This window comes from Anolis sagrei, chromosome 2 (genome assembly GCF_037176765.1).
Source record: "Anolis sagrei isolate rAnoSag1 chromosome 2, rAnoSag1.mat, whole genome shotgun sequence".
Taxonomy (NCBI): Eukaryota; Metazoa; Chordata; class Lepidosauria; order Squamata; family Dactyloidae; genus Anolis; species Anolis sagrei.
Window position 1 is genome coordinate 61,586,522 of NC_090022.1, and position 12,176 is coordinate 61,598,697.

General features: G+C 43.2%; 1 protein-coding gene across 1 annotated transcript in view; it reads right to left on the reverse strand.

The window, feature by feature from the left end:
• NINJ1 (ninjurin 1) overlaps nucleotides 1–9,695 on the reverse strand; it is a 34,625-nt gene extending 24,930 nt beyond the window's left edge. The window contains exon 1 of the mRNA XM_060766020.2: nucleotides 9,194–9,695. Coding sequence (XP_060622003.2) covers nucleotides 9,194–9,289 — 96 coding nt within the window. The 5' untranslated portion in view covers nucleotides 9,290–9,695. The remainder of the gene's footprint in view (nucleotides 1–9,193) is intronic.
• Nucleotides 9,696–12,176: the final 2,481 nt, after the last annotated feature.

A 12,176-nucleotide genomic window follows, 5' to 3' on the forward strand; every position in this document is an offset into this window, starting at 1 on the left:
CTTTAGCTGTTTCTAATGGCATACAGGTCTATCTGAAGCTTTAGGCATTGTTTCCCACCTGGAGGGAGAAGGGAAGGGAAGGGAAGTGAATTATCATAAGGATGAGGACAAAATAGACTCATAGAATCATATCATTGGAGGAGACCTCATGGGCCATCTGGTCCAACCCCCTGCCAAGATGTAGGGATATTGCATTCAAAGCACCCCCGGCAGATGGCCATCCAGCCTCTGTTTAAAAGCCTCAAAAGAAGGAATCTCCACCACACTTCAGGGCAGAGAGTTTCACTGCTGGACAGCTCTCACAGTCAGGAAGTTCTTCCTAATGTTCCGATGGAATCTCCTTTCTTGTAGTTTGAAGCCATTGTTCTGTGTCCTAGTCTCCAGGGCAGCAGAAAACAAGCTTGCTTGAAATGCTTAAAAGGAGGCAAAAAGAACTTGTAAGAAATGTTTTTTAAAACTACAATTCCCAGAAATCCCTCCCAGTTAAACTGGGGAACTCTGGTAATCCAGGAAATAAGCTCTGGATATGGCATTCCACTAGTTGAATCTTGCTCTATTCCAGTGACTCCCAAACTCTGGTCCTCCAGGTGTTTGGATATCTGCTCCCAGAATCTCAGTCCTTTGGGCAAAGTGTCTGAAACTGCTGAAAATAGTAGTGCAAAATACCTGGAGGACCAGAGTTTAGGAGTTACTGCTCTATGTGGCTGACACATGTTAGATAAGAGGCAGTGTTTTGTTGGACCAAGGTGCTTCTCTCAAGGAGGAGGTTGTTCCACAGACAAAAGTGAGGGCCCTTCTGAAGAAGTCATCCAATCAGGAATCCTTCTTTTGGGGAGAAGATGTTCCATTTAGGGGAAAGTGTTGACCATTTACCTCCAAGCATTCCTGGATGGCACTCATCCTTTTGGTCTGATTTCGGAAATGAATTTAGAAGACTGTAGAATCAGCAAAGTGTGCAATGTTTTAGATTATTTTAGTGGAACTGGATGCTTTCAGTTTATTAGCCAATTCTCTATTTCAAGATGTACACTGAGGTTGGCACTGAGGGAAAAGATTGAATATAAAGAATCAGTGAGCAAACGATCCCACTATTTGTGAGGCTGTGAATATGTTTCTGCCTTTAGGCCAAACTATAAAAGAACTGTGCAATTGCCAAATACATTCAGTAACTGGGACAGATCCTTTAAAGAATGGATTCACTGCAACTCCGACCTGGAGCCACTAACAGCCACTGTAATTCATATCTAGATATAGTTATAAGAGGAATGATTTTGGAAATAAATTGAAGTTTTTATTTGGAAACAAACTGGTGGCAGCTACTTTTGGTTATGCAATTGTTTGAAACCTATTCTTTGAATCCTTCTTAAGTGGTAAAAGCATGACAAACATGTTGATTCAGTTAGTTCTGCATTTCAACTGTAATGTCAATAATGTCCATATACTTTCCTTCCCCACAAAAAGTGGTAGAATATGATATATTTCACCTCAAATGGGCAACAGTCTTTTTGTTATTTTCTCATTTTTATTTTGATATTGTTACAGAGGTTCCTATATACAGATGCCACAAGTTCACTATGGGAAAGCTAATGCAAATTATCATTTTCCAATAGAAGCCCTAGCTCTCTCAGTTGGTTTCACTCATCACTCATCTTCTATGTAAGTGTTTTGCCTCTGCTTGTAACAAAAGCACATTTGCTTTTGTGTCACATGGACACATCAGTAAGCCCCAAAATGTCACAGTTCTTTACAGCCAGAATACTTGGAGATATAAACATCACAAAGTGAAGGCTCTAAAACATTAATTACATCATCACGGGACTGCCCAATGTTAGGTACTACCTGGGGAAAATTCAAAAATGTAACACGAAAGCCTAATGAGAGGATATTCCCATACTATACATGGAAAACACCACTTCTGTGTTTGTGGTGACCAGTCCTTCCTTTTTTTCAAAAGAGTAAAAAAAAATTCAATGAACCTCAAAATGACAACATGCAGTAAATTTACCCCAGCGCCAATTTTCCCTACCTGTCTCATGGCCCTTATTTTAGGTCTCGTGGCTCACGTGTGGGACACGGCCCATAGGTTGGGAACCACTGTACTAGAAAAATACATAAATCAGAATGAACAATGCAAATTGCTTAGTAGTCAGTGTTTATCCTATATTACTACAAATTTATGAATGCAATAAAGTGAGTCTAGCAAAAGGTAGAATTTAAATATTATTTTTTTTCAAAAAAGCAAGCTACATGTACAATCAAGTACAAAAAAACTGAAAAATGCTGGATATAGCTTAAACTGAGGGGGAAAAAAGAGTTTGGTTCCATCATTATGTTGAAAATGTACTCCAAAATGTGATATATTCATACAGGTTTATATAGATGCTTTTTTAAAAGAAACATGAAAAAACATGAAAATGAGTTCCTTTAGAAGAATATTAAGAATTAGAATAACAGTGTGCCACTGCTATTCTAGGGACTGACCTGTTAAAAGCACTAAAGCCACTTAAAAGCAGTCTTTTAACTTACTAAATCTTCCAACAGAATACTGTGGTACTCTATGCAAATAAAATTTCTGAAGGCTGCTAAAATCAATTTGATTTTACTACCACACCCCAGTCTCCAGACATTGCTCATTCAAGAGAGCAAATAAACTAACCTTATTTTAACAGCTGAGCCAGAAATCAGACTGAAGCATATTGACAAAATGTTTACTACTGAAAGCTGCTCAGAATTGTGAAGGTAACTACAGGCTTGATCATATTTTCCCCAAAAATTGGAACTGCGAAACCACTTCAAAATTAGAATGCTTTTCACCACTCACTAGTTTCTTCATCCCAAAGCACTGGTGATCTCTATCAATAACAGATTCATACTTCATTTCAAGATAAAGATCTCTTCTGACTCATAAAAGAGTTTTCTAAGTTACTGAGGATTCAGATATAACTGAAACACATTTTTTGCTTGCTTACAGGTGTCCAAAATCTGCTCTCAAGAAAGATGGGCCGGGGCATTTCTCTCTACCCATGGTTTTCTTTCTGAAAAAAGAGAACCAGCAGTACACATTTCTGCTCCACAAAGATTTCTCATATTGAGGATTTGATAAGTACCACTGCAAAAAGTTCATCAAATTCAGAGCAGTGGAAATCGATAAAACTCTACCTTTCCAGAAAACTCTCTGGTGTGCTCATAGGTTTGGGATACTATGTCACTTTCAGTCAAGTTTGGATAAGAAATAACAGGTGTCTCTTGACAACTTTTTTCACTGTTTCTGCACTCTGATACAAATGAGAGAAGCCTTCCATGTTTTCTACACACACAAAAAGTAAAGGGAGAAGGCTGGCTTTTAAACACAAAGCAGGAGCTATGTATGGTCTTGGCATCTGGATCTTTTCTTACTTCCTACCAGGCTTGTGCAATCCGGGTAAATTGTGATCAGTTGTCCTGGATTTGGGGGAGGGGGCAATCCTCTCAAATTTGGGAGGACAGAAATCTGTTTTCAATCTGGGAAGCCAAAATATTTGTTTTCTATCTGGCCCATTATTGGGGCAGCCTCCCAGATTCCCCTTTTCTGTCATTTTAGGCATTATTTGTCCTTATATCCTTCATTAAGACCTTGATTAAAAGCAACAGAGTTAAGATACCACTCTTTATGTGATCCTTCCCCTTTTTCTGTAGAGGAGACTGGGCTTAATGCTTAGTTAAAACAGTTACTACTCTAGAGGAAACAGGCACTGCAGGCACTCATGGTGCCCTCTCCCTGTAACACGCAGCTTTTCAAGGCATTTTAAGGAGGCTTCCCAACTTCCCAGGGAAAGAAGAATGATCTACATGGAGCTATCGGACACAGGGCTTCCTTTAAAAAGCCCTCTCTTTAAAAAACAGCTTTCACTAAGCATTAAACACTTTTGATTTGCAGGCCCTGGAGTGGTGCCTCCCCCCCCCCCCCCCCCCCCGCCCCTCATGCTTTTCCTTCTAGTGGCTGCCTACCTCCTGCACTCCACTTGTAACCAAAGGCAGCCTGTTTTCAATAGCCACTGTTCTGTTGCAGGCAAAAAAACCATGGAGGCTGAACCCTTGCCATTACAGCCAACTGAAAAAGCTGGAACAGATTTGCCAAAGGGAACTAGCCAGATTGAATCCACACACAAGCCTACTTCCTACTGTCCAATTTTCAGACATGGCATTAAAAATAGGTGCCAGGATTAGAGTCTAGTAAATATTAGCAACAATGAAAAAGAAATAAAGAGAAGAAGATTCTTTGTCTCAGGCGAAACAGGTGCAGTGAGTACAGATCTGTCTGCTCCTGGTCCTGTGATATCACAAAAAGAAAGACCCTGAAATTAGATCTAAGTAAATCTGACAAAAGAGAGAAGACAACACCTGCAGCCCAGAACTTTGTATAAAGAGCAAAACAAAACAGACATTGCAATATAAAAAGGATCAAATCATGCAGTGCACTGCCAACTGTGGCACCTGGTCATTTCAATATTAGTCTGCTACAGAATCCACTCTGATTTTTATTCCAAACTTTAAAAGAGTGATACTCCAGGTTGAACCTATTTCGGTGCATTGTGCTAGCACTTTGGAAAGCTTCAGAATAATATTCAGAACAATTTCTCCAAAGACATGAGAACTACCAGGACATATTTGAAGTACAGTAGAGTCTTACTTATCTAACATAAACAGGCTGGCAGAATGTTGGATAAGTGAAAATGTTGGGTAATAAGGAGGGCTTAAGAAAAAGCCTATTAAATGTTAAATTACATTATGATTACATTATGATTTAACCAATTAAGCACTAAAACATAATGTTTACAACAAAACAGAAAAAACAGTTCAATACACGGAAACGTTATGTAGTAATTACTGTATTTACAAATTTAGCACCAAAACAGACAAGGATTCTTTCTTTCTCCCATCATGGATTGCATTGGATAATACAGAACGTTGTATTATCCAGCGAAGGTTGAATAAGTGAGACTCTACTGTATCTTTATTTGGAACAGTTCAAGGAATTCTTAGTTTGAAGACAACAGGTTGAATCCAGATTTAGTCTTATTTAGAGCAGCTACATCAAAATCATAAATAATAAATTCACGGTATTAAATATCTACGGTCACTTTCTGATAAACTCAACAATCAAACCACATGAAAATTTTGGCCGGGAACTGATTTCCTGACATTGCCTGCATGGTAGGGGGTTGGACTGGATGGCCCTTGTGGTCTCTTCCATGGTTCTATAATTTTGAAAATGGAATAAAACTGCTATTAAAAGGCAAGTCTATTTGCTAACATTAATTTCATGATGAAGGGGAAAGAGTGAAGTGAATGAATGACTGCTAGCAATGCTGATGACTAGTCAAGTTACTCTCCAAATAAGACCAAGAATGTGAAAGAAGGGAATCCAAAACATCATTTGTATGCTTCTTATCTCACTCCCATTTACTGGAACACAAAGGTAGGCCGCAACCTACCACTTATTCTTTGGCCTCAAAGCTACTTATGGATGAAAACTGTCTGAAAGTATTGGCTTCAATCCTGAGTCCCACTTGCCAGGAGTGATAATTATGCAGAGTTCCAGATATTGCTGGATTGCAAATCATATTAGTCCAATGTGAGGGAAGTTAGGTGTTGGTGTTCAACATAGGGCTAGAAGTTGCCCTCCAACACTCTGGATTTAGGAATACAAATCAGGAACTGATGACAATAGAGAGGTTCTTGCCCTTTTAGACTGTTGTTGTGCCATAACTTCCACTTAAGGTGGCTCTATCCTAGAGTTTTCTTGCCAAGATTTATTCACAGAATATTTTGCAATTGCTTTCTCCTGACTGTGAGTTGCCCAAGGTCACTCAATGAGTTTCATGGCTGAGCAGGGATTTGATCCATTTTCTCAAGAAGGCAAACTACTATATCACACTACAGGGTGAGCGTTCCCAATCCTGATCCAAAATGCTTGACACCATCAGTGCTCTGGATATTTGAGTTCTACAGATTTTGGAATATCTTTACATATATATTTATAATGAAAAATTGTGAAAAGAGACCCAAGCCAGTCATTTACGATTCAGATGCATCTTACACACTTAGCGTGAAGGCAACTGCATACAAAATAATGATGATGATGATGATGATGATGATGATGATGATAAAATTAATTTATATTCTGTCCTATCTCCCCAGAGAGACTCAGGGTGCTTTCCAAACATAAAAGGCAAACATTCAATGCCCAAACACAACAACAATACACTCATAGTAACAAAATTTGGCAACTCAACATATATATAAAAATTATGACTTCACAACTAAAATTAAATGTAAAATGCAACCTGTTCTATCAGACATAAGACAAAACATCAAACATTGAACAGAGGCATCAATTTCCCAGTTCCTTGGGGGCAAATAGATTGATCATTGCTCAAGATATCTATTGAGCTGGTGGGGCAAGCAGGGCATATGTAGGGATGGTAGCTATTAATCAGAGGTATAATGGCCGTATTATTTATTTATTTACTTCATTTATATACCGCTTTTCTCAGCCCTTGGGCGACTCAAATCGGTTAACAATAGCAAAATTCAATGCTCGACATCATAAAAAGAGTTAAAAAACAGTTAAAAACATTGATACAATAAACAAACAGTTAAACATAACTATAACATCTCATTAGCAACTCATAGGTAGAATCAAGATCCAACTCCTTCTCCTCCTCATAAGCCAGTGAGCAAAGGTATGTCTTAAGATGTTTCTTGAAGGTGGGGAGGGAGGGGGACAACTTTAATTCCTTAGGAAGGGAGTTCCAGAGGTGGGGGGCGGCCATGGAGAAGGCCCTTTGGCTGAGAAACAGGACAGCTCTCTCTCCTCGCTCTACAATATTTTTAATAGCTTAGTGCAGTGGTTCTCAACCTGTGGGTCCTGAGGTGTTTTGGGAGAAATCTCAGCCAGTTTACCAGCTGTTAGGATTTCTGGGAGTTGAAGGCCAAAACATCTGGGGACCCACAGGTTGAAAACCACTGGTTTGATGCATCACAAAGCAAAGTCTTCATGATCTCATCCATCCAGGTGGACAATTTGGGAGGATTTCAGACTTCTGGACAAGGGATGCTCAATCCATACATTACTGAGGTGCATCATTAAGGTGTCTATACTAAGAAGAAGCAAAATCAGAAGAACAGATTCCCCACAGTATCACTCGACATCACAACTCATTGCTGGCAAACTCCACTGGCTTCTAAGTTTGTATATATAGACAAGTGTAAACACATGTTCAGTGTAAGGTATGAAGAATTTGAAGGAAGTTGGGCAAACATGAGAGTGCGGACTGTATTGACATTGTAGAATGAATGCAGTTTGACACCACTGCCCCTGGCTCAAAGCCATGGGATCATGAGGGCTGGATGTTTTACAAGGTCTTTGGCTTTTTCTACAAAGAGTCCAAATCCCAGGATTGCTCAGCATTGAGCTGTATAGCCATGTTCCAGAAGCATTCTCTTCTGATGTTTCACCCACATCTATAGCAGGCATCCTCAGAGATTGTGAGGTTTATTGGAATAATAACATTATTTTTGTACCCCACCTCCACCTCCCTGAAGGGACTTGGGGTGACTTACATGGGGACAAGCCTGATCAATATAGTTAAAATATAACACATTAAAATTAATAAAACACTTTATAAACAATAGAAAACAAACAGATACATAACACAATATGAAAACAACTATAGAGCAACCACCAGTGGCCTGAAATAATAGCAGTTTCTGGTCAAGTAGGATTTATATATCTGTGGAATGACCAGGGTGGGAGAAAGAACTCTTGACTGTTTGAGGCAAGTGTGAATGTTGCAATTCATCACCTTGATTAGCATTAAATAGAGTTGCAGCTTCAAAGCTTGGCTGCTTCCTGCCTGGGGGAATCCTTTGCTGGAAGGTGTTAAGTGTTTGTTGGAAGGTGTTAAGGTGTTAACTGATTGTTTCTTGTCTGGAATTGCCTCGTGATTTAAGTGTTGCTCTTTATTTACTTTCCTGATTTTAGAGGGTTTTTTTTAATACTTGCAGCCAGATTTTGTTCATTTTCACGGCTTCCTCCTTTCTGTTGAGATTGTCCACATGCTTGTGGATTTCAATGGCTTCTCTGTGTAGTCTGACATGGTGGCTGTTAGCGTGGTCCAGCATGTCTGTGTTCTCAAATAATATGCCGTGTCCAGGTTGGTTCATCAACTTGTATTGACACTGTAGAATGAATGCTGTTTGACACCACTTGAACTGCTCCTGGCTCAATGCCATGGGATCGTGAGGGCTGGATGATGTTTTAACAGGGTCTTTCTCTAGGAAGTGTCCAAACCCCAGGATTGCTTAGCAGTGAGCCATGGCAAGATCTAAAGAGATCCGCCTGGATCCGGGCCCCCTTAGCCTGGCAAACGCGGCCTGCTCTTTCCATTTTCCATTAGGAGCGGCTTTGTTTGTTTGCAGGCAGGCAGGCCTGGCGTGGAGGGATTCCAAAGGGAGGAGAGGATTGGTGGGAAGTCCCCGCCCCGACGCAGCGAGGACGCGGGAAAGGAGAGAGAGACTTTCCCGACCGACACAGGGAAGCCCCCCGGCCCTCCAGCCCCCCAACCTCTTCCAGCGCGACCCCCGAGCCCCATCGACACGGCGGAACCCACGCAGCCAGGGCTCAATGCTGCAATGTTGTAGTTTGGCGAGGCGCCAGCGCTCTTGAGCAGAGAAGGCTCAAAACCTGGTGAAACTAGAACTCACAGGATTGAGCCCGGGAAGTCTGGCTCCGTGAGATTCATTCCGCATTCTCGATGTCTCCAGCCATCACACTAGAGCATGGCTCCACTTCAAAGCCAGTTTCTGCCTCCTGTAGAATCCTGGGGCTTGTAGTTTTGGGCCAGGCAGGTCCTGGGCCTCACTAAACTACAAATCCCAGAATTCTGGAGGAGGCAGAAACCGGATTTAAAGTGGATTTCTTCTCTAGTGTGATGAACTATCAAGAGACAGTGTGGACGCCTCCCTGTTCAGCTGCGTCTGAATCCCTCGCCCCGAGGCTTCTCCTTCCTTCTTTCCTTCCCTGCCCTACAAACGCATTGGGCGTGAAGGCGCCGCGCCTCTCCTTGCCTCCCTCCCTCCCTCCCTCCCTCCCTGGACAGCCTCGGGTTCCTGCTTCTCCGTTAGGCTCCCTTCCGTCCCTTCTTCCTACCTGGTCAGGAGCCGGAGGCGTCGCGTCGCCGTTGCTGCTCCCGGCGGTCAGGCCGTTCAGCTCGTGGGTCTCCGTGGCCGAGTCCATGGCTGGCATGGGTCCCTTGGCCCGGGCTGGGAGGGAGGCTTGAGCCGCGATCTGGAGGAGGAGGAGGCCACCGAGGTTGCTCCGCCTGCCCGCCCGGGAAGAAGCCCCTTGCTTGGGCTGGCCGGCTGGAGCAGTGTTTGGAGGCGCGGGCTGGCTTCCCAGCGAGAGGCAGAGGCAGCAATCTGTCAGGAGTGAACCAAACAGGGCGGGAGGCTACGGCGGCGGAGTGGCTCCCTCCTCCTGCGGGGCCCCCGTGGCCCACGCCACTTCCCTTCGCCTGGGAGACAGGGCAGCTCTCTCTTCTCCCAGGGAGGGACTCCCAATGACGGCCTTTCCTTTCCTGTTTTGAAAGTTTCTCCACAATCCAGCCCACTTCTTAGAGCACGTAATCCTTGGCATCTCATCGACTCTTTCTGCCAGCAGTACCGCCAAGGCAGTGACATCTCCGGCCCACCCCCTGTTTGGATATCAACCGGCACGCCAAAGACTTACATCAAGAAATAGTTTTCTAAGATCTACACACTGACACCCGCTGGAACACCTCAGCAAGTGAGAATCCAAAAGTGGCAGGCTCAAACCCAGAACCTCAATCAATGGCTGATACCAAATGAGAGACTCCCTCCTGGGCACACAAAAAAACTGGGCAATTTGGAAGGCACTGAACAGACTGCGCTCTGGCACCATGAGATGCAGAGCCATCCTTAAGAAATGGGGTCACAAAGTGGAATCCATGACATGCGAGTGTGGAGAAGAGCAAACCACAGACCACCTTTATTTATTTTATTTCATATCAAAAGCATTGCATAAATTAGTATAAAACTAATAAAAATAGAAGGCGCGCAGGCGGCTAAATATCTTTTGACCAAAAACTGGCAACAGCAATGGCATCGTCTGTAGCCTCCAACCATTCTTCCTCTGCACATGAGGCAGGGCATAGTGGACAAGCATACAGATGCGGAGTTGTCTGTTCTGCGCCACAGTCATACAAGGTGTGGGATTCTAACCCTAACCCTAAACTTCATCCTGCCAGGTTGTTTTTTTGATCTGCCCACTCCACTTCTGAGTCTGTTCAGGGACTTCCAAGTTGCCCATTCTTGGTTTGCCCCTCGAGGGAGACCCTCGTGGGGGCCCATCCTACTACAATGCAACCAGAGCCCTGCCACATGCACAATGAAGCAGGCCTGTAGCCAGGATTTCGTTTGGGGGGGGGGGGGTCTGAGTCTGAGTGAAAGAGGGTCTAGCCTAGCAAACCTTTTGTATCATTACCCCAATACCCCCATGCATATGGGATATATTGAGTATGGTGATCAGATCATGTTGTGAATAAACATAACAGTTTAAATAATGCACCAGTAAGGCCTTTTCGCGAACCACCATGAGAATTTCGGGGGGAGGGGGCTGAAGCCCCTCAAGCCCCCCCCCCCCCGCTACATGCCTGCAATGAAGGACCTCCTTATAGCAACACCAGAGGCACTCCAAGTGGCCAGCTACTGGTCAAAGGACATTTAATAGAATGCCAAGTTTGCAGACTTTTTTTAATGCAATACAACTGTTTGGTTCACTCCTGACACGATAAATAAATACTGCCAAGATAACGTGTAACATTGCCTGGGCAAAAGCAGTGGTCTGTTATTTACCACGGTGGGCCTCAGTCCTAGAACCCCAGGGTTGGAAAAGACCCCAAGGCCCATCCAGACCAACCACTCGTCGTGCAGGAACATACAACCAAAGCACTCCCGAAAAATGGCCACTCGGCCTCTGCTCAAAAGCTGCAGGGCAGGAGAGGCCACCATACGTTGAGGTAGCGTTTTCCACTGTCAAAAGTTCTTCCCATCAGGAAGTTGTTCCTAATGTTTAAGTAGATTCCATTTTCCTATAAAAGGGAAAAAAGTTTCCCCTGACATTAAGTCTAGCCATGTCTGACTTTGTGGGTTGGTTCTCATCTCAATTTCTAAGCCAAAGAGCTGGCATTGACCCTAGACACCTCCAAGATCATGTGGCCAGCATGGCTGCATGGAGTGCCATTACCTTCCCACAGAAGGGATACCTATTGATCTACTTGCATTTGCATGTTTTCGAACTGATAGGTTGGCAGGAGCTAGAGCTAACAGTGGGAGCACAGCTAGTTTATCAAATAGCACAGCTAATTTATCTGTAGTTGGCAAAAGCACTGGAGTACAGTAACCTCAACTACAGATGCAAGACTTAACATCAACTCAGTTCTCAGTGTTTTAAAAGATTTTAAAAGTTGCAATTACACCTAGAAATAGATGCATCACTTATACCAAGGACCAATGATATTAATATTATATTTGTCAAAAGGCAAATCTGCCCTGAACAAATCTTGACAGTGGCAAGTTCATCATAAATTGGAAATGAAGTCACACCAGAACAACATTTCACAGCTCACAGAATAGCTGGTGTTCAAAGACATAACTGCAGGCAACACATTTGGAGCAAAAGCCACTTCAGATAGCTAGCCCTCAAGCTAGAGAAAGCATCCTCTGGGTCCCATGGTTCCAGTCAGAAAAAATACCCTTAGACCCCATGTTTACAGGTCTCCTTATGATCTTTAAGGCCCTTCTACACTGCCCTATATCCCAGAATCTGATCCCAGATTATCTGGCAGTTGAGATTTGTATAATCCAGTTCAAAGTAGATAACATGGCCTCAGATCCTGGGATATAAAAACAATGTAGAAGGGGCCTAAGTAACATATAAGTAAAACAAGCAAGATGAGGTGGGATAAATTCATGGGAAGGTAAACTCAGGGGGCCCCAGTGGTGCAATGGGTTACACCCTTGTGCCGGCAGGACTGCTAACCAAAAGGTCAGCAGTTTGAATCTGGGGAGTGGGGTGAGCTCTCACCTGTCAGCTCCAGCTTCTCATGCAGGGA